Below are 21,299 nucleotides of genomic sequence, written 5' to 3' on the forward strand. Positions count from 1 at the left end.
TTACACAGAGGGCTGCTACATCAGGTTGAGTGACTGGTAGGTTAATGATTGCTTTCCCTTCTTTCTCCAGTTTGAACACAGTTTTGTTTTGTTTTGTTTGTCCCTCTGCTGCTGCTTTTGAATTGACCATCACCATCTCCCTCACTGAAGCATATCTGTTTTCTGTAGGCAAAGGGCAAGTAGTCACGCTTGATTACCCTTTCTGATTCCTTTCAGTTCTGTGTTCTCTCCCCACTGCCACTTTCCCTCCATGGCAACATACATAAACAATCCTGTTCAGGCAAAGGCAAGTTTGCACCTCACTTTGAAATTGCACCGCTAATATTGCTTTGGTTGCAATTGCATAATCGTAGAAACGTAGAGAAGGGTGGCATTGGCCTTCCCCAGTCCTCTCCCATCCCCTTTGTATCTGAGCTTAATGGGTGATCCCAGCTTAAAAGGTGACAATCCCACAACATCCCTGCCAAAAACTATTCCTTGGAGAGAAATTCCTTGCCAACCCCAAAGAGGCAACATTGTCTAGTGGACTAAGTACAGGACAGAGAGCCAGGAATTCCTGCATTTTACTCCTGCTTCTGCCTCTGTCTATGCTACAAAGTGAGGTTGATGGAACCCGCCTTGCATTGACTTAGTTGTGCATTGTCTACACTTAAATTTGTCGGCCATCAATGGACCATGGCTCGCCATTACACTGACATAGTAACAGCACCTCCCTGAGCGGCATGGAGCTATGGTCCATGTTCTGAGGTCAATGCAGTATGGATGTAGACAATGAGTGACCTATGTTGACCCTAACAGTCCTCCAGCAGTTGTCCTACAGTGCCCTGTACTGACTGCTATGGTCACAGTTATGAACTCCGCTGGCTAGTGGTCAGGGAGACCAGAAGACCCCCCACCTTTAAAACCCTGTGAATTTTTGAAATACCTTTTCCTGATTGTCCATCTTGGCAAGCACCTAGCAGCTCTCCACGGTTGTGTGCAACTGCCCAGCCGGCCATGCCGGTTGCACACTCCAGACGCGCTCCGGCCTGGAGTAGGCAGGAGATATTGAATCTCCTGGGCTTGTGGAGAGGTGAGGCTCTGCAAGCACAGCTACGGACCAGCCATAGAAATGAGGACATCTACGAGCGGATTGCCCGGGAGATGCAGGAGAAGGGGTGTCACAGGGATCAGTGGCGGTACGGCTTGAAGGTGAAGGAACTGCGGCAGGCATATCAGAAGTGACGTGCCATACTAAGAGGAGACCTCACCACCATCCCATAGAGCAGTGATGCTTGCATAACCATAGAAAAGTAGTCCTTTCTGTTGGATGTACTCTGTGGGAAGGTACGCTGGTGCCAAAATAGGGATGTGCATGCCATCTATTGCTCCACTGCAGTTTGGGAACTCCATTGCTGCAAATCCATCCACCCTGTCCTGCATGTTGCTGAGAATTACAGTCCTTCAGAGCAGCAGATGATTAATGGCCCTGCACACTTGCATGACAATTGCCCCCTCAGTGGATTTTCCAACTCCAAAATGATTTCCCACTGACAGGTAGCAATCCAGCTTTGCAGGTGTCCATGGTGTGATCACCACTTGCTTCTCCACTCTCAGTTCAGCTCTCATTTTGGTGTCCCTGCCCTGGTTGTCTGGAGCAAGCTTGGCACACAGATCCAGGAATGTGGCCTTGTCCATCTGAAAGTTCCTTGGCCACTGCTCATCATCCCAAGCCTGCGTTATGATGTGGTCCCATCTGTCAGTGCTTGTTCTTGGGTCCAGAAGTGGCCCATTTGCAGCTGCTCTGTGAGCACCACTAACAACTTCATAGTGGTTCTCACTGTGTCCCACAGTAATCTGCCCTCCAGGAAATCATCATGTTCCCCACTGATCTGGGGTTTCTTGCAGCCTGCAAATACTGCAGGATTGTGTGTCCTGTGCTTGCAATGCTCACGATAATAATGCAGAGCTCTGCAGGCTCCAAGCTTCTGTTAGAGACAGAGGTGGAGCTGTGGATTAAAGTTTCCTCTGGCCTTGGGGCCCCGCTCCAACCCTTCCGCCTGCGGCCCCGCCCCCACTCCACCCCTTTCCCCAAGTCCCTGCCCCCGCTTCTCTTCTTCCCGCCCCTGCTCCGCCCCGCCTCTTCCTGCCCTGCTCTGCTGCCAGTGAGTGGGGTCAGGGCATGGGTCAGCTTCCAGACTGCTGCGCTGGGCATCACAGCATGGGGAGTAGATGGCCAGCCCTCTGTGGAGAAAGAGGTGGTTAGGGACTATTTAGAAAAGCTGGACGTGCACAAGTCCATGGGGCCGGATGAGTTGCATCCGAGAGTGCTAAAGGAATTGGCGGCTGTGATTTCAGAGCCATTGGCCATTATCTTTGAAAACTCATGGCGAAAGGGGGAAGTCCCAGATGACTGGAAGAAGGCTAATGTAGTGCCAATCTTTAAAAAAGGGAAGAAGGAGGATCCTGGGAACTACAGGCCAGTCAGCCTCACCTCAGTCCCCAGAAAAATCATGGAGCAGGTCCTCAAAGAATCAATCCTGAAGCACTTACATGAGAGGAAAGTGATCAGGAACAGTCAGCACGGATTCACCAAGGGAAGGTCATGCCTGACTAATCTAATTGCCTTCTATGATGAGATTACTGGTTCTGTGGATGAAGGGAAAGCAGTGGATATATTGTTTCTTGACTTTAGCAAAGCTTTTGACACGGTCTCCCACAGTATTCTTGTCAGCAAGTTAAAGAAGCATGGGCTGGATGAATGCACTATGAGGTGGGTAGAAAGTTGGCTAGATTGTCGGGCTCAACGGGTAGTGATCAATGGCTCCATGTCTAGTTGGCAGCCGGTGTCAAGTGGAGTGCCCCAGGGGTCGGTCCTGGGGCCGGTTTTGTTCAATATCTTCATAAATGGAGGATGGTGTGGATTGCACTCTCAGCAAATTTGAGGATGATACTAAACTAGGAGGAGTGGTAGATACGCTGGAGGGCAGGGATCGGATACAGAGGGACCTAGACAAATTGGAGGATTGGGCCAAAAGAAATCTGATGAGGTTCAATAAGGATAAGTGCAGGGTCCTGCACTTAGGACGGAAGAACCCCATGCACAGCTACAGACTAGGGGCCGAATGGCTAGGCAGCAATTCTGTGGAAAAGGACCTAGGGGTGACAGTGGACGAGAAGCTGGATATGAGTCAGCAGTGTGCCCTTGTTGCCAAGAAGGCTAACAGCATTTTGAGCTGTATAAGTAGGGGCATTGCCAGCAGATCGAGGGACATGATCGTTCCCCTCTATTCGACATTGGTGAGGCCTCGTCTGGAGTACTGTGTCCAGTTTTGGGCCCCACACTACAAGGATGTGGGAAAATTGGAAAGTGTCCAGCGGAGGGCAACAAAAATGATTAGAGGACTGGAACACATGATTTATGAGGAGAGGCTGAGGGAACTGGGATTGTTTAGTCTGCAGAAGAGAAGAATGAGGGGGGATTTGATAGCTGCTTTCAACTACCTGAGAGGTGGTTCCAGAGAGGATGGTTCTAGACTATTCTCAGTGGTAGAAGAGGACAGGACAAGGAGTAATGGTCTCAAGTTGCAGTGGGGGAGGTTTAGGTTGGATATTAGGAAAAACTTTTTCACTAGGAGGGTGGTGAAACACTGGAATGCGTTACCTAGGGAGGTGGTAGAATCTCCTTCCTTAGAAGTTTTTAAGGTCAGGCTTGACAAAGCCCTGGCTGGGATGATTTAATTGGGGATTGGTCCTGCTTTGAGCAGGGGGTTGGACTAGATGACCTCCCGAGGTCCCTTCCAACCCTGATATTCTATGATTCTATGACTTGTGCTCGTCCAGCTTTTCTAAATAGTCCTGAACCACTTCTTTCTTCACAGAGGGCTGGTCACCTCCTCCCCATGCTGTGCTGCCCAGTGCAGTAGTCTGGGAGCTGACCTTGTTCGTGAAGACAGAGGCAAAAAAAGCATTGAGTACATTAGCTTTTTCCACATTCTCTGTCACTAGGTTGCCTCCCTCATTCAGTAAGGGGCCCACACTTTCCTTGACTTTCTTCTTGTTGCTAAGATACCTGAAGAAAGCCTTCTTGTTACTCTTAACATCTCTTGCTAGCTGCAACTCCAGGTGTGATTTGGCCTTCCTGATTTCACTCCTGCATGTCCGAGCAATATTTTTATACACTTCCCTGGTCATTTGTCCAATCATGCACCCATCATGTCCAATCATGCGCCCATCCCCCACGCTGTAGCTTCCTTATCCCAAGCAATCCATCCAAACTAACCTTGCTAGTGTAATGAAGTCTGAAAGAGTAAAAATAGTTTATATAATAGGTTTTTCCATAGAGACTTATTACCAGGAACTGGTTCGATCTCATGTATTTGGAATAGAAGATGTAGAGGAGATCTGGTTAATGATCAACATTCAATGAACTGTTTCCTCCTGAGTTATGTAAGCTTTTCTTTTTGTTGCAGAAAGAGGATCTCCAAGTATATGAAAAATACTGTCAGAACAAGCTAAGATCTGAAGCCCTCTGGAGACAATGTGGAGATAGCCTCTTCTTTCAGGTAGAGTTTAGTTACAGACTGGCAATGTAAATCTGTTGGAACTCCTTTTCCCATCCATCTCTCTTTAGAAAGTTTCTGTATACATGTACATTAAAAAAAGTTATAGAGGAAAATATATCTATGTATACATTTTATAATTCCGGGAGGCACTTGGCATCCATGTCAATTAATAGTGTCTCAGAGACTCAATAGACTGGTAGATGGAATGCCTGGACATGAACCTGTCTCTTCGGTTTTGGTTCCAGGTCAGATCTAGTACCAGAAGGGACCTTTTTCACAGAACCAGGTTGATTGAAATCTCGCAAGAAGATCTTGCAGGATTTCAGCATCATCTAGTCTGAATCCAGACCTTGGCTCTCATTCAGAGATGTTTGTATTGTACACAAAACAGCTGGGAAAGTCCCTTTGTAAATTGGCTAGTGAAATCTGGTGTGCGAGGAACAGAATATATGTCTTGTTGAATCAACAGATTCAATCTCAAATTATCTTAAACCTTAGTTCCAGGCTTTGTACCCCTGTTCTATTTCTAAGAGTTGTAGTATGATTTCCTCCTCTTTTGTCTCTTACAGGAATGCCAGCGTAAACTGGACCATAAACTCTCACTCGATGCTTATCTCTTAAAGCCAGTCCAGAGGATCACAAAGTACCAGTTGCTTTTAAAGGTAAATAAAACTAAAGGACATTCTCTGTGACAAGGCAATTGATTGTTGCTGCACTTTAACACGCCTATTGGTTGTCTGTTTTGGGTAAGGAATTACACAGCAGTGCCCACTTAAAGGCGACAGCTTAAATAAATACTTTTGCAATGTTAAGTTGACCAGGTAGATGAACAAGCATAGTCAATGTAAGGACTCTTTGTTGAACCAAAATAAGAGCCTGATCTTGGGAGGTCCACATGCTGTCAACTCTCACTAAAGTCAGAGACAGTTAAAGGTACTTTATTGGATCATGCCCTAAAACAGGCACTGAAGACCACTGAAGACTGGAGCGTACATAGTGCAGCACGGTTCTGGATTCAGCACTGTTTCACTATAAACAATAAGGTCATTTTTCAGTTTTTCACAACAGAATAGAAATGATCTAGTTCTTTAATTAGAGTTTACAGGAGCCTTTAATTGGAGAGAAGTAAGGTCTAGCCACCTGAGTGCAGGCCTTCACAGCAAGCTGTGTTCTAATCAGGGGTCAAACTCCCTTTGACTTCAGTGCGGTCAGGATTTCACACTTACTGAACTTCCTCTCTGTGAATAAATTACTCCAACCAAAATTCCCAAAAGGACGTCGTTTTGGGTGTTTTCCCTTTTTCAGGGCCCAACTTGGGCAGATTGGCCCTAATTATCAGACGTGGTAAACATACGCAGCTCGCATTTGACAACAGCTGAAGTTGTGGGTACTTAGCACGTTTGAAATTCAGGTCCAAAGTTGAAGCTCCAAGACCAGTGTCCCCTTTTGAAAATTTTGGTCTTAATTTCTGTTTCCATCACTTCATCTCTAAAATGGGGATAATATTTTCTCACCTCCTTTACCAGGGTGTTTTGAGGGTTAATTGGTTGATGTTATGAAGCATTTTAACTACAAAAAATGCTAATTAATGTTATGAAGTCCACTATGGAATTTCGTATACTACCTAGAGCAGGGTCTCAGTTGGTCCAAACGGACATAGCTCCATTGAAGTCAATGAAGTGATACCAGTTTATGTCATCTGAATATCTGGCCAATCATTTACCTGTGCAGCATCTAACTGTCAAGGTAATGGGCTATCTAGGAAACCCTAGGATACGTAGAATGAAGAACCCTCTGTACAGTAAGTGGGCCAGATTGCACTGTGGTGCAACTTCATTGACTCTCATAGAGTTGTACCTGCTTATTCCAGCAGTAAATTTGACTCAGGTGTTTCCAGGAACTGTAATAGTAAAAGGGAGGGAGAGAATTTAAAAGAAATGTTCAAGGTCTCCAGTAGAAGAAGAAGAAACTGTGCTCTCTTTTTAATTTGAAATGTGCCAGTAAGCAAAAGTGAGATTAGATCAAGAGGTACAGTTCTCAAACAGAACAGGCACAGCCATTGGGATCAAATCAGGTCAGACCAGTTCTGTACACACCTCACAGTATATTTGGAAGGACGCTAAACACAAAAAGAATTCTGAGTGCTCCATAGAAGCAGCATGCTAAGCCCCTTTGGAAAGGAGCTTCTCTGAGGGTGGGGAAGTAGGGCAGGAGGGTGATTCCGGAGAACCTTTCACAATTAGAAATGGATAGTAAGGAAGAGGCAATGCATAGGAAGCAAGTCTTGGTGACCAATGGGCAGATCAGCTTTTAGCTCCTGGATCACGGGGGTTTTTTTAAAACTCGATTTGGTTTCAGTCAGTTTAGCTAGTTTTAAATGGCAGCCTCCTAAGGAGATGATGGTCGTAGAGATTGCTCATAATAGTAGGGATTCCACAACAGGTAACACAAAGTGCATCTTGCTCTTTCCCTCTGAGGCATGGACAGCCACGTATTTAAAGGCAGCGCCATATGATGTCGGAATTGTTGGAATTTGTGTGAATCCCTTTCTTCAGTTTCCTTTTCACTTGGAGTTTCTGGGTTTGAACAATTTCAGCTGCATTTTGCTCCAGTTTGGAAAGTAGACATGAGCCTGAACCAAAACCACAGAGGGGGATTCCAATTCAAGCCTTTGCACCTGTGGCTTATCTTTGCCAATTTTTGAATCAAAACTAGGTGAAACAACTGACTGTTGTGTGGTTTCCACCTAAAAGGTAGCTCCATATTACACACAACTTGACTTCTGCTCACCTGAGACTTGGCCCAGCTTGGCTGAAATTGGACCCTGTTTTGGCAAAAGGTTCACAAGTCTGGCCTGAATTTTAGGTTTGTAACTAAACCGGGTGAAGGTTCACACAGCTGTGGTGAAGGCGTCTGTCTCCTACTTAGTAAACACAAATGAGCAGAGAGGGGGCGGATTTTCAGAAGTAACAATGAGGGAATGGTTTTGGAAGGGGGACTTCCCAGTGGCATGTCAGCTCTCAGCCTTATTCCCATTTGCTTTAGTAGATACAGCATGGACTGTACTCTTGCTGACTTTATAGTTGGCAGGTTGGATGAACTCATTGGAAGTGCTGTTTGTTTACTGTTATAATATTTAGTGCAGACAACTATTGTGACATTCCATTGTGTAGCCTTGCTGTTTGTGCTTCTGAAATGAAGCCTACAGTTACTCAACCAAGTGCTCATGTCATAGTGAAAATACATTCATAAAGACCAGTGAATAGTTACCAGACAATCACCTGCCTGAGCTTGTTGTGGGTCACTAGAACTAAGGTGAGTCACTGAAACTTTTGTCTCATCACTTGCTAACCAAAAAACATATTCCTGGAACCCAACAGGTTAATAGGTGAATCCCCCAAGCAACATGAAATACAACAATTATGCTTTATCAGCTCAATCCTATGGGCTGCTGAGTGGCTGCTGCGGACCCTGAGTGGAGTTAAGAGCCTCCAGCACCTTTGAGCTTCAAGTCAGTATTGACCCTGCCAATTTAAAAAAAATCTTTTTAAATGCTCGATGTATTCGACTTTTTCTTTCTTAGGCACTTTGAGGGAAGACAGAGAGGGCCTGATTCTGATCTCAGATGAGTGTAAATCAGGAGTAACTCCATTAATTGCAATGGAGTTGCAGTGGTGCAAAACTGGAATCAATGATGTCAGTCTCACAGTTACAGATTCCACAACGTACAAGAGCAAAGAGTCGATATGGGAGAAGGGTCAATTTAAAATCAAAAGGCCTGATTCTCCTCTCAGCTTTTACAGAGATGTAACTGTAGTAAATAAGTGAGAAGAGAATTAAGCCCCAAACTTTCCTTAGAACTCTTCAGGGATAACCAGTGACTAGAGAATGAAAGACAGGAGTGAGGAGAGGTGCTTCTATGGGACCCAGTGAGCAATGTGTACTCTAGATATTTGGGGTCCAAAGCAGAAGATCCATACATGGTGAGACTGTGCATTTTGGCCTTTTAATTAAATTTCATTTTCCTGATTTTTGGCCACCTGTTCCCCAGCAGGCCTAGGACTTTGCCCCTCATTCCCCATGCTGGGGACATACAGAGGGGAGATCACTTATCTCAGAGAATGAGCCCATTTTTAAAGTACAATTTTAATGCATTTTTGATTGGAGATTAACGTTGTCCTTTTGAAGTGATCATCCTTTAAACAGACATTTCAAATTTTCATATGTGGGTTGGTCAATAGTTGGGGTGGAGGTAGGGTTTAAGTGAGCTGGAAGAGTTCTCTGCATCTTCCCTGCTCCTCCTAAAAATTCAGTGTCTGGAAAACTAGCCTTCTAGTTAGAGACTAATGAAGCTCAACCTACTTAGGGCATGTCTACACTTACCTCCGGAGTGATGGATCCACTGGGGGTCGATTTATCACGTCTAGTGAAGACACGATAAATCAACCGACAAGCACTCTCCCGTCGACTCCGGTACTCCACCGGAGTGAGAAGCGTAGATGGAGTCGACGGGGGAGTGGCAGCAGTCGACCTATTGCAGTGAAGACACCGTGGTAAGTAGCTCTAAGTACGTCGACTTCAGCTATGCTATTTTCGTAGCTGAAGTTACGTAACTTAGACCAACTTAGCTTGCCCTCCCACCCCTAGTGTAGACCAGGCCTTAGTTTATCAAGAAAAAGATTGAGAGATGATTTGGTCATGGTCTGCAAATACATTGATGGAAGCGATTACTGATAATAGAGAGAGTTCCTTAATGTAGCAGACAAAGGCAAGATCCAGTGTCTGGAAGCTGACACTAGACAAATTCAAACTAAAGATTAGATGCATGTTTTTCACAGTGAGGGTAATAATTGGAACAGTCTACCTAGGGATATGGTGGATTCCCCATCGCCTGCAGTCTTTAAATAAAGACTGGGTGTCTCTCTAAAAGAAATGCTCTAGCTCAGTCAGAAGTTATAGGCTTGATGCAGGAACCACTTAGTGAAATTCTATGATTTGTGTTAAAGCCGGAGATCAGATTAGATGATCACAATGGCCCTGTTTGGTCATAAATGAATCCATGAAACTTACAAATGTCCAAAAGCTTAAAAGGTCTATTTCCAATGATCGTTAAAGAGACTCTCCTGCCACTCCTATAACTGCACTCCTCTGTGTGTTCAGCATGTGAAGTGGTCTTGTCATAGCTCTCTGATCAAGGATATGGACTTTTGAGATGTTCCTTGATATGGCTGTCTTCATTGTTTAAATAGGAAATGCTGAAATGCAGCAAGAATTCCGAAGGCACCGCTGAACTGGAAGAGGCGCTGGCCACAATGCTTGATATCATCAAGTCAGTGAATGATTCCATGCATCAAATAGCCATCACGGGATATGAGGTATTATTATTATTTATTATTTGTATCCTAGTTGTGGATGTTCCTGCCAGCTCCAGTCATGACATACGCACCACTATTGCAAGTTGCAGGAGTCCAGATTTCTGATCTCTAACTCAGAGCCTGCCCAGGTGACAAGTCTCTGACAGAAAGACACAGGATGAGATGTAGCCGTGATCAAACATAAATGACCAAATTTCAACTGAGCAACGTGTGCAGGGGGTGGGAGTGGGTGGATGTGACAGCAGGATGCAGCTCTTTTGAGCAATGGGTTTGACACTGACACTTGTAAATGGGAAGATGCAGACTTGACTGGTCCAGAATAAGGTAGTGATTGAAAGCTGTATGTGACCCCAGTACAGACCCTCCAAAATCCCAGGGCAGGGGATGGCTATGGGCCAGGAAAAGCTGGTTGGTGTAGAAATTGGGCAATAGAAGCCTACACTTGTAGCTGGAGGCCCTATTGCCTCAAATATATTGATGACAACAATAGTAGCCATGCAAATCAGTGGTAACTGCACTGAAGTCAGCTGAGTTACACCAGGGATGAATGTGGCCCTAATTTACAAAGAGAAATGAGTCATTGATTAAGAGGTAGCAGTGATTACCGCTGGAGAAAAGAATGACTGTTAAAAGAACAACTTTAAATAATGCATTGTTAGAACTGTGTGGACTGATGGGGATGCCCCCACCATTTAGAAATATCAGAAGGATGGAAACACTAAGGAAGAATTTATTTAGTCTGGTTCAAGCAATTTATAAAGTAGGAATAATGGGATGGACATTAAAGTAAAATTTAGGCTGAATATCAGGAAAAACAGGAAGCTGTGTTGAGTTGTGGAATAGTCTCCAAAAGGAAGTTGTGGAAAGCCTATTAGTGTCATCTATAATGGGACAAAACACTGGAAAATATGCTGTAATGTCTGGATCGGAAAAGTAATCTTTCATTGTGCAACGGGATGGACGAGGTTCCGAACATGCCTTTAACAATTTCTAATTTCTAGGATTCTGTGATTCATAATATATCACCAATTATATCTGTATCTGGTAGCTAAGAGCGCTAGATGATACGGTATTGTAATGAATTAGCTAGTACATAGAAAACACTACGGTCAATGCTGCTCTTTACGGGATGGAATTAGAACTGCCCAGCTGTGTGTCATAGATAATGTCCTATAAACACCTAATGGAGATGCTCCTTTAGCTTATGTAGTGGAGCAAATGCTTGTGGAACAGGAGGATCTGAGTGCCAAGCCTGCGGTTGCAAAGAAGTTTTAAGTTGGCCATGGTGTGGGAGGTGAAGCAACAATAGTGAAGTTCTACCTTGCAATGGATTTGTTACAATAGTAGCAAACACGTATGCTATATAATAATGTCTCTTCCAATGGGTCAAATTCTCCCACTGTACAAAGGACCGGCACAAAGCCCATGCACTATTTAAGTCCCACATAAGCCCTCAAAGCCTGAAGGACTTCAGTGATGCCTTGTGTGGCCCTGTGCATGGGTGAATTTCACCCAATATCAGTTGATTAACAGATCTGGGCTCATTGTTGAGCAATTAGAATAGGAATAGTTTCTAATTACTGTATTGTAGTATGCATCTTTGGGCTGAAAAACAACATTGACATGAGTAACAAAATGGGAATTGCCCCTCCCCCTGCTGTATGTAAGTTGAAGTTTTCTAGGGTAATTTATATTTACATTACTGGCACTGGAGATCCCCAATGTATTCAGATTTGTTGATTGAAAAACTACCTCTGCATGAGTTTGTTAATTATAACATTTCTCCAGCTGCAGATCTGATGTTTTGTCATGTGTCTTTGCTTTGCAAACTGAAAGGGTGATTTTAAAATGGGTTTCAATACTGAATCCTATTCTGACTGGACAAATAAATATATTACATAACTTTTGAATCTTCATTGGAAGAGCTATATAATCTGTGACAGCAGCCTACAGAAGGGGACTTAAATCTTTCCCATCATTCTAATTTTGTTTTAGGATTTAAAGGGACGCTATCAGGTTCATCATTCATATAATAATTAAATATATAGGGCTGGACTCTGAGGCCATCTCTTCAGTGGAGATACCAGTTAACTCGAGCAGAAGGTCTTGTCCATATATACTTAAACAATGTTATTAATAACACCTTAGATTATTAAAATTGAATGGTAAAATGATTTTTTTATCATTTATGCTGTTTATTTACTTTTTGTATGTCTCTGAAATAGAAAATGACAACTGACCTAGTCAGTTTTACTTTTGAATAGTAAATTTCACTTTCAGGTTTTCATACACTATGGACTTGATTGCAAAGCTCCCACTCACTTTAATAACACATTACTGGAAGTTCAGGATGCAAACACTGCCTGGGAACATTTTTGGATTTGTGAAAAGCTGTTTCCATTGCAGTAAAATAAACAAACTGGACACATCTCTACTGGCTTCAGCTTTTGCAAAACCTTTAACAAAATCTTAATTTGGGGGCCAGATTTGACCTGAGGCCGCTGCTCAAACTGAGTTGGTTATTTTTCATTGTAACTTTTTGAAGTTACAACCCTCTCAAATCCCTACAGCAGTTCTTGGTGACTGCAGTGACACCTGCTTGGAACTGTGACACTGTTGAATCTGCTGCATTTGTCTACTATATATACTATTGAAAGAACAAAGACTTTAGTTGTGTTGGTGTAAAAGACAGGCATTTCCTTGAGTTCTTGTATTTTACTCTTCACTTTTCGAGGCGGGAGGAGATTCTCCTACAATGTCCCATGTCTCAGGGTATTGGCTTGTGAAAGGCTCCCCAAACCATAGGAGCAATGGCTGAACCTCACCAGGTTCACATGTTTGGGTTGGATGAGCACCCAAAAGTTCAGATGCTTATACAATCTATCAGAACCTCGTGGGTCTGCAAAACTGGATTGGCAATCTCATGGGAACAGCATTTCGGATTACTTCTCCAGTTTGCACAGTACTTCTGGTCCAGCCTGAAAAGAGGGGGATTGGCATTTCTACTGTCTTAGCCTAATTTAAATTTAGGTACTAACATTCTGTCTCCTGAAATCCCCTCTACCACCTTTACATGTACAATATTTTTCTTTACTCCATAAAATGCTGCAGAGTGTGGAAGGGTTGGGATGGGGGGCTACTACACAGGCAGCTGACATCCCTTCCCTGACACTGGCGCAATCTGTGAATGGAAAGATTACCTCCCCACACACATGAATTGTGGGGACACAATCTAATTTGCATATTCTTGCCTCTGAATCTCATGTCAGATTTACCACTGTGAATTCAACTAACGCCTCTTTCACACCTCCACTTTATGAATTTGCCCCAAACTCTTGCAGGGAATTGCACCAAACCCACACGCTATCCCTGAGGGCTAGAATACTTGTATTCGCTTCCTTGAGCAAGCTAAAAATGGTGTATAAAATCTCACAGGTAGCCAACCACAATGGCCACAACGTAGACATACAAGATCTGTGTTGACAACATGCATGGCTCATGCATGCTTATTTATTGGAGATAAGGTATGGAATAAATTGCACTCAATAAATTCATTCCCAATACGCCCTTTTCAGATAGTAGGCTATGATAACTAGTGAGAACTGCAGGGCCAACACCTCCCACCTCTAGTCAAACTGCTTCCCAGTTTGGGATGGGACTCTTCAAGCACACAGGTGTGGTAGACATGCCTAGTTGGCGTAACATACTTTTTGAGGGTGGCATTATCCCAGTAGAGCAACAGGTTTGAGCCCTTGACTTGTGTAGGTTATTCTACTTTTTGGTGATCTGCATGTGCAGAGCTGAGGGGCAAAACTCCGGTGTAAGAAGGTGCTGGAATCTAAACATCTATTAGGAAGCCATCATGGAAGGATTACTTGTGGGGTGATGGTTGGGAGCACAGAAATGTTCAAAAGCATTTCTTGTTACTGGATTGCCTTTGCATAAAAACTTGACCCTACAGATTAAGTATACTCTCTGCGTGGCAGTGAGATGCAATGGTAGTTCAAACATGTCTCCAATCTTCCATAAACAAGAGACACAATGTCCTGTAATATCAGAAAATAATTGCATTTCAGAATGAAACCATGCACCCCAAACAAGCTCCGTTGGGCACAGTCCATCTGCTGAACATTGCAGGTGCCCATGGACACTTTGCCCTGTGCTCCCCTCTCTGCATTGGCTCCCCATTGAAGACACAGAGTTCAAGGTCCCTGTCCTGATATTCGAAACCCTCAGTGGGATTGGCCCAAGAAGTCTCAGATATCGCTTCTCTCTTGGCACCCATGATCAGTGTTGCCAAAAATTAAGCACCTCCATTGCCCCGATCCTGCAATTGGCTCCCTGTACAAGTTTTAGGTTTGGGGCCAAAACTTATCCTTGTCAAAGTAATCATTGCTTGTTCTATAATCCTGTATCACAGATACAAATTTTAAAAAAAACAACAAGGAGTCCTTGTGGCACCTTAGAGACTAACAAATTTATTTGGTCATAAGCTTTCATGGGTGTTAGCCACGAAATTTGTTAATCTCGAAGGTGCCACAAGGACTCCTTGTTGTTTTTGCTGATACAGACTAACACGGCTACCCCTCTGAAACCAGATACAAATTACTTCTTATAAAATAAAAGGAGTACTTGTGGCACCTTAGAGACTAACCAATTTATTTGAGCATGAGCTTTCGTGAGCTACAGCTCACTTCATCGGAGCTGTAGCTCATGAAAGCTTATGCTCAAATAAATTGGTTAGTCTCTAAGGTGCCACAAGTACTCCTTTTTGCGAATACAGACTAACACGGCTGTTACTCTGAAACCTGTTCTTATAAAATAGTTTGCAGATATAACTGGGTCCTTCTCTGCTTCTTAATGTCCATTAACACATAGCTTTGACAGTCCTTTCACCCATTTTATCCCACACTCTTTAGTACGAACATATTTTATACATATCTTGTGCTCTTAAGGTCTGATCCAAACTCAATTACAGTTGATACAAATACTCCCCCATTGACATCAGTGGGCTTTGGATCAGGCTCTTAAAGCAGAAGGTCTGATGCTTATTCTCACTCTCTCTGGTATGTGTCTGGTGCCCATCCCCATAGTGTCTGAGCACCTCGCAATCTTTAATGTATTTATCCTCGCACACCCCTCTGAGATGGGGCAGGGCTTTTATTCCCCATGCTATAGATGGGGAACTGAGGCACAGAGAGACTAAGGGCCAGACTGTAGGTGCCTAGAGATGCAGATAGGCAGGTGAAAACCTTTACACATCTGGCCCTACCTGACATACCCAGGTCAGCCTGGATGTCTGTGGCAGAGCAGGAACTGGACTGCGGTCTCCCACGGCGCAGGCTCATGCTTAAATTACTGGACACTAATGATCCATCTACACTGTCCCGCAGTTCAGACTATGGGTAGGAATAGCAATGCACACCATAGCGGTACCCTGTAACTTCCCTTCGTGGCTGCAGTGGGCATGGACTGAAAGGTTCCTAGTTCGCGTGAACAGTTCTCTTCCAACAGGGTTACATTAACGCGAGCTAGGAACCTTTTAGTTTGCGCCTGCGGCATCCAAACAGGTGAGTTACTGTGCAACGCTTGAAGGCATGCTGCTGTTCAGTCCCCTGATGGTCCACACTGCAGGGTAGTGTAGACAAGCCCTAAGGCCCCTTAACGCTGCTCTGGAGGGGCGGGACATTGAAGCCCAGGTTGCCAGTTTTTGATAGAGGCAGCTTCTCCCTCTCATAAAGCTCCTCTGGGTCATCAGACAGGAGCCCCAGTCTGGCAGAGCTGAAGAAATCCCTCAGAGAGGCCGGAGTTGATTGTCTTAACTGGGAGGGGTGCGACGTAGATATTGTGGGCATGGAAAATGGCAGGAGGAATGGATAAGTGAGGGAGCCTGTCAACTGATCCTGGGGGAATCTCTCTAGGGGCCCCAGCTTTCTCCTGACTGCTCCCCTTTAATGCACCTACAGTTAGACCAGTCCTTAAATTCTTAACCTAAATTGAGTCTATCAGCCCTTAAACTCCAGGGCTTGCAGGCCTCCTTTGTCTCTGTGTCAGTGTCTTACGGGCAACCTGGCCTGGGAACCTTCCCCCTCTGCTATCCCATTCTGTTCTCCCTCCTGTGTAGCTGGGCTTGTTTTCTTTATTGGTCGCAGCTGTGGGTGCATGTCTCCATGACTGGCCGTTCTGGCAGCTGTGTTGGGGTGTGGTCAGTCTGATCACCTGTAAGCAGGGAAGATGCTCCTGTCCCTTATGCCTATGCCCAGTATTGGGCTTGTGAACCCCACTATGAGCCACAGATATTATAGCTGGGGAGTAGAGCTAGTCAGTGAAGCACTCAGCTGACTCCTTAGCCCTGGCTGCATGCTGATCCCAAGCGTCCTAGATAGCCCAGTGCTGTGGCCCCCAATGGGCACCTTTGGTTCCCTAGTCACACCCATCAATCCTTTGATTTAAACAGTGGGGAAAATGAGTCTGCCCTACGTTTTTCTGGTTTGAATGTCACCCACGTGAAAACCCTTCTTTTCCCCACTCTTGTGCGACAGGGAGACGTGCATGAGCTTGGTAAGCTGCTGATGCAGGGCTCCTTCAACATCTGGACTGATCACAAGAAGGGCCATAGCAAGGTGAAGGACTTGGCTAGGTTCAAACCGATGCAGAGACACCTCTTTCTCTACACAAAGATCCTGCTCTTCTGCAAGAAACGGGACGAAAACACAGACGGCCATGAGAAGTCTCCTTCATACAGCTTTAAGAATTCTTTAAAGGTAATGGGCATGGTACAGAAGGAGAGGTGAGGTATATATCCACTATTGAAGCAAGTTTAAAATAGCATGGAGGTGGACGTTTTAAAGACAAGATTAGAAGTATGAAAGACCTTTTCTATTGAGGCAAGTTGAATAAGGCAGCAGCTCTGGGAATGGTCTTATTTTTAATTGGGTGAAACACCTGTTGGAGATGGGCCAATGAACCTGGAACTTCAGGCGTCTTCGAAATCCAAAACCAGGTCTGGCTCTGAATTTTTTTAATGGACCCCTCTCTTAATGATTTGGTGAATCACCCACAACCCTGGAAGCTTTTGAAATCTGGATCTGAATTTTCATCTGAACTCCATGACTTCTGTAGCAGAAAGGGCCCCAGATTCCAGGGCAAGTTAGTTAGCTCAGTACAGAGTGAAGCCTCAAGTGTTCTGCATTGGCTACGTCCTATAGAGAGGAGCAGGGATAAGCAGGTTTTGGGTCCGTCTCTCATTGTTCTAGATAGAGGGCCCCGTCATGCTCTAGTTTTAGCACTGGATTTTGATGTGGAGTGGATGTGAATGTGGATGTGGATTTTAGCAATGGAGCAGGACTGGGCTTGTGAACTCCAACCTATATTCTGTTACAAAAATATCTACAAACGAATCCCAAAAAACTTGATGACTCTTGAAATGACTCCTGGGGTGATGTGCCAACGCCTGAATCCTGACATTGTTTATTAACATTAGCTACACTACTGGGGGTCAAATTCTCCCATCAAGTACTGTACAATGGTGTGATCCTTTGGACTTCAGTTGGCAACATCTGGGACAACATTTGGCTCAGTGTGTGTGACGTTGCAATACACCAGCCATTAATCATGTCTGTTTATGAAGGCATCAGCTGTTCAAAAACATAAAAGTAATAGAGTATGTGTGTATTGTATCTAAGATTGGATAAGAATTCCAATTTGGCGTATGTTATAGCATGTGAGCGAGCTCCTGCTCTTTGGATCTGTAGGTGGAGGGGCCTGGTCCCTATAAGTACACTTGGCAGAATTCTCTTTTTATTTTTTATGATTTTGGCAGATCATATCAGTGTGCATTTTAAGCATTTTTAAAGATTTTTATCTATTTCAATGTTTCAGTTGCTCAAAATTGGGGGAGGGCAGCTAATAATTATTTCATGATAATAGACATTGAGATTCAAAAAGTTAAAGCTTTATAACCATTAAAACACAAATTGTCCCCATCACATGTCAAAATATACAAAAGTAAATATCCTTAAATCAAATGTTTGTCAGGCAAAGGCTTATCTGTAAATTTTGATGATTGTTCATGGAAATGTTTTTTCAGCCGTTTGTATGTGGCCAGTGAAATCGATATTTACTAACACTTAGTGATAAAAATCGAATCCTTACAAGCCTACGTATAAAGAATTTTCCCTCCCCATGCTGAGGGGCAGAGGTGGAGAGCCGTTAGCTTTGCTGTATATACACTATTAAAAACAAGCACCCAGTCCTACAGTAGTGAGGGCACCCAAGTAGGCCTTTACTTGCTAGACAACAGTCTAGTTAAGGTTGAGCAACCAAGCACTCAGAAGTCAGGTAATGCAGAGTTAAGTTTCATCACCCAACTTTAGCTGTGTTCCCCTGTGTATATGTTTTAAAATATGGCCTTGCTTTCTATCATTGCATTCGACTTGTCAAATAATACAATCTGAACACGTGTAAAAACAGGAATATCGGAGGTAACCTTTAGTAGAAAACACCTACAGTATATAGCTGACTGCACTAGTGCAGTGTGTAATACAGACTCTGTATCTAACCTGGTGATCTGGGAGATGAGAAATACAATATAAGAGTTTTATAAAATTATAGACATTAGCTTTGTTGTGTTGATATTTTTAGTCTTTTGTCCTCATGTGTTTGGAAACTATCAAAAGTACTACAGTTTTGTCCTAAAGCCCCCTCCAGGATCTTACATGATATGATTTGCCAAGCTGCAGCCTTAGGGCTTAATCCATAGAGATGCTGAACATGGAAGCTAAGGGAGTTGTGGGTGCTCAGCACTCAAGTCCTTACCACAAGCATCTTAGGCCCCAGTTCTCCAATAAGATTTGTGTGGGCTGAGTCCTGCATTGGCATGGAACACCACTGAAGTTAACAGGCCTGCACACAGGAAGAGAGATCATTTCACAGAGCCCTGGGGTGTGATCTACAAAGACTTGATCCAGCAAAGCACTTACATTTGATGATGGAGTCGCTGGGACCATTCACGTGCTTAAGTTCTTTGCTGGATGGGCACCACAGTGATCAGCACTTCACAGGGTCAACATTTGAATTTAACAAATGTGCAGCTACTGAGTGCTTTTCTGTAATCTCTTAGTGAGAAATACTGACAGTTAAAAGAATCATATAATCATAGAATGTCAGGGTTGGAAGGGACCTCAGGAGGTCTAGTCCAACCCCCTGCTCAAAGCAGGACCGATCCCCAATTAAATCATCCCAGCCAGGGCATGATGCAATGATGCAAAAGGATGCAATGGTGAATTTTATGTTGATTAAAAAATAATTCGAACATATTTTATGCACTCTGTAAAGGTATCCAGAATAGGACAGGTCCTTTTTATAGTGCCCTTCAGAGGGGATATAATTTAAAAGTAAGTTAACATTAAGTTCCTGGTTTTCCTTTTTTATTTTGAAACAGATGAGTACTGTTGGCATCACAGAAAATGTAAAGGGTGATAATAAGAAGTTTGAGATCTGGTATAATGGCCGAGAAGAGGTCTATATCATTCAGGTAAAGACAATGGTTTCTCTAAAGGAGTTTGCTTCCTTCCAGCCATGTTTCCTTTAACAACGTTGTAATTTCCTTTAGTGGTGGAGACAGAGAGAATATGAAGGAAACTAGATTGTGATTTTAATGTTACTCCCTTTCTCAGAATAAGCACATTACTAGATTTCAGAGTAGCAGCCGTGTCAGTCTGTATTTGCAAAAAGAAAAGGAGTACTTGTGGCACCTTAGAGACTAGCCAATTTATTTGAGCATGAGCTTTCGTGAGCTACAGCTCACTCACTTCATCCAATGAAGGGAGCTGTAGCTCACGAAAGCTTATGCTCAAATAAATTGGTTAGTCTCTAAGGTGCCACTAGTCCTCCTTTTCTTTTCACATTACTAGAACAACAGTGATTCTGAGCCTGCCCTGTCATGCTGCTCATGAAGTTCTAACATCACCTTTATCTTTGAGGAAATTTGTCATGACTTTGGTGTGGATGAAAAAGAAAATAAAATGATGGAAAATGACTCGGGAGTCCAGATAGAAAAATAATGATGGGAACTTTTAGATCCAATGTAATTTTTCATTTTGTAAAGTGCCCTACACTTTTTTGGTCCCAGTTCTGGTCATAGACTTTTCTCACAAGGAAGGGCTAAAAGTAAATTTTAGGTTAAAGCAGCAGTAGGATTGCCAATGTCATTGAACTATATCTGCTTTGCACCTTTCCTGTGTTTATAGGCATCTTCCGTTGAGTTGAAAAACATCTGGATTTCTGAGATTAGAAAAGTCCTGACAGGACAACTGGAAGCATGCAGAGGTAGGACATAGTGTGTGATCTTCATGATGTTGCATTGACTCTGTATCTGACATTCAACAGGGGGCAGCTAAAATGGGTTATTGAACGGGTACGTGCTGCCAAATGAAATCCGCAAGAGTAGGCCCAATATGTTGAAAATCAGCGTAATTGTTTGTAAGTGAAACACATGACTGAAGTTTGACCCTTATTAAACTAGTGAGCATCAGTCTTTTGCCTTGCTCATAAAACATGAAAATGAGAGGGAGGATAGTCCAATAGGTAAGGTGCTAGTCTAAGATAAAGGCGATCCCAGTTCAATTCCCTGCTTCAACACAGACTTCCCGTGTCACCTTGGGTGAGTGACTTAATCTCTCTGGGCCTGTTTCCCATCTCTAAAATGGGAGTAGTAGCACTTCCTGATCTCTCAGGGTGTTGTGAAGATGAATACAGGAAAGATTGTGAGGTGCTCAAATATTGTGGTAATGGCCCATTTAAGTACCTAAGAGAGAGAGAGAGAGAGAGATATAAAGAAGCATTAATATGTTAGGCTTTGTGATTCTATGGGCAATGCAGACTGTACAGTGAGGTCTTATATAATTCTTCCTTAGGAACTGTTGCTTTTAACCCAGGAGTGCTGAAACAATTTGTAGAGTGGGGGTGGTGCTGAGAGCCCTTGAACCAAACTGTAAACCCTGTATATGCCAGAAACCACCTCAAGCCAGGGGGTGCAGCAGTACATCTAGTTCCGGCACCTGTCCTTTAACCTGCATTAAACGTGCCACAGCAATGAGATAAAATCAGGTAAAAAAAAAAAAATTGGCCAAGAAAATGGATGAACTCAGCAGTGAAAAGTAGCTTGCAAAGAAACTCTAAAAGAGGGGGTGTGTGAATGCAGTATGCTATAAAAGTTTCACTGGTATGAGTTTGGGGTGGATTCATGCGTGAGTGGTGAAGCCAAGAGTGAGGGATGCAGGTTATCCCAAGTGAGTGCCTTGGTGGCACATGCATTCTGTTTGCGCCATGTATCTTACAGAAAAAGAGTCTTTTAGAAATAGCATAGAGAGGTTTTAAA

The 21,299-nt window shown here is 43.6% G+C and overlaps 1 protein-coding gene across 1 annotated transcript in view; it reads left to right on the forward strand.

The window, feature by feature from the left end:
• The window catches only part of MCF2L2 (MCF.2 cell line derived transforming sequence-like 2), a 308,714-nt gene that overhangs the window by 261,867 nt on the left and 25,548 nt on the right, over nucleotides 1-21,299 (forward strand). The window contains exons 19-24 of the mRNA XM_077826650.1: nucleotides 4,452-4,544; nucleotides 5,114-5,206; nucleotides 9,794-9,919; nucleotides 16,462-16,683; nucleotides 19,362-19,454; nucleotides 20,170-20,248. Coding sequence (XP_077682776.1) covers nucleotides 4,452-4,544; nucleotides 5,114-5,206; nucleotides 9,794-9,919; nucleotides 16,462-16,683; nucleotides 19,362-19,454; nucleotides 20,170-20,248 — 706 coding nt within the window. The remainder of the gene's footprint in view (nucleotides 1-4,451; nucleotides 4,545-5,113; nucleotides 5,207-9,793; nucleotides 9,920-16,461; nucleotides 16,684-19,361; nucleotides 19,455-20,169; nucleotides 20,249-21,299) is intronic.

The sequence above is a fragment of the Eretmochelys imbricata genome, chromosome 9 (assembly GCF_965152235.1).
Source record: "Eretmochelys imbricata isolate rEreImb1 chromosome 9, rEreImb1.hap1, whole genome shotgun sequence".
Classification (NCBI taxonomy): Eukaryota; Metazoa; Chordata; order Testudines; family Cheloniidae; genus Eretmochelys; species Eretmochelys imbricata.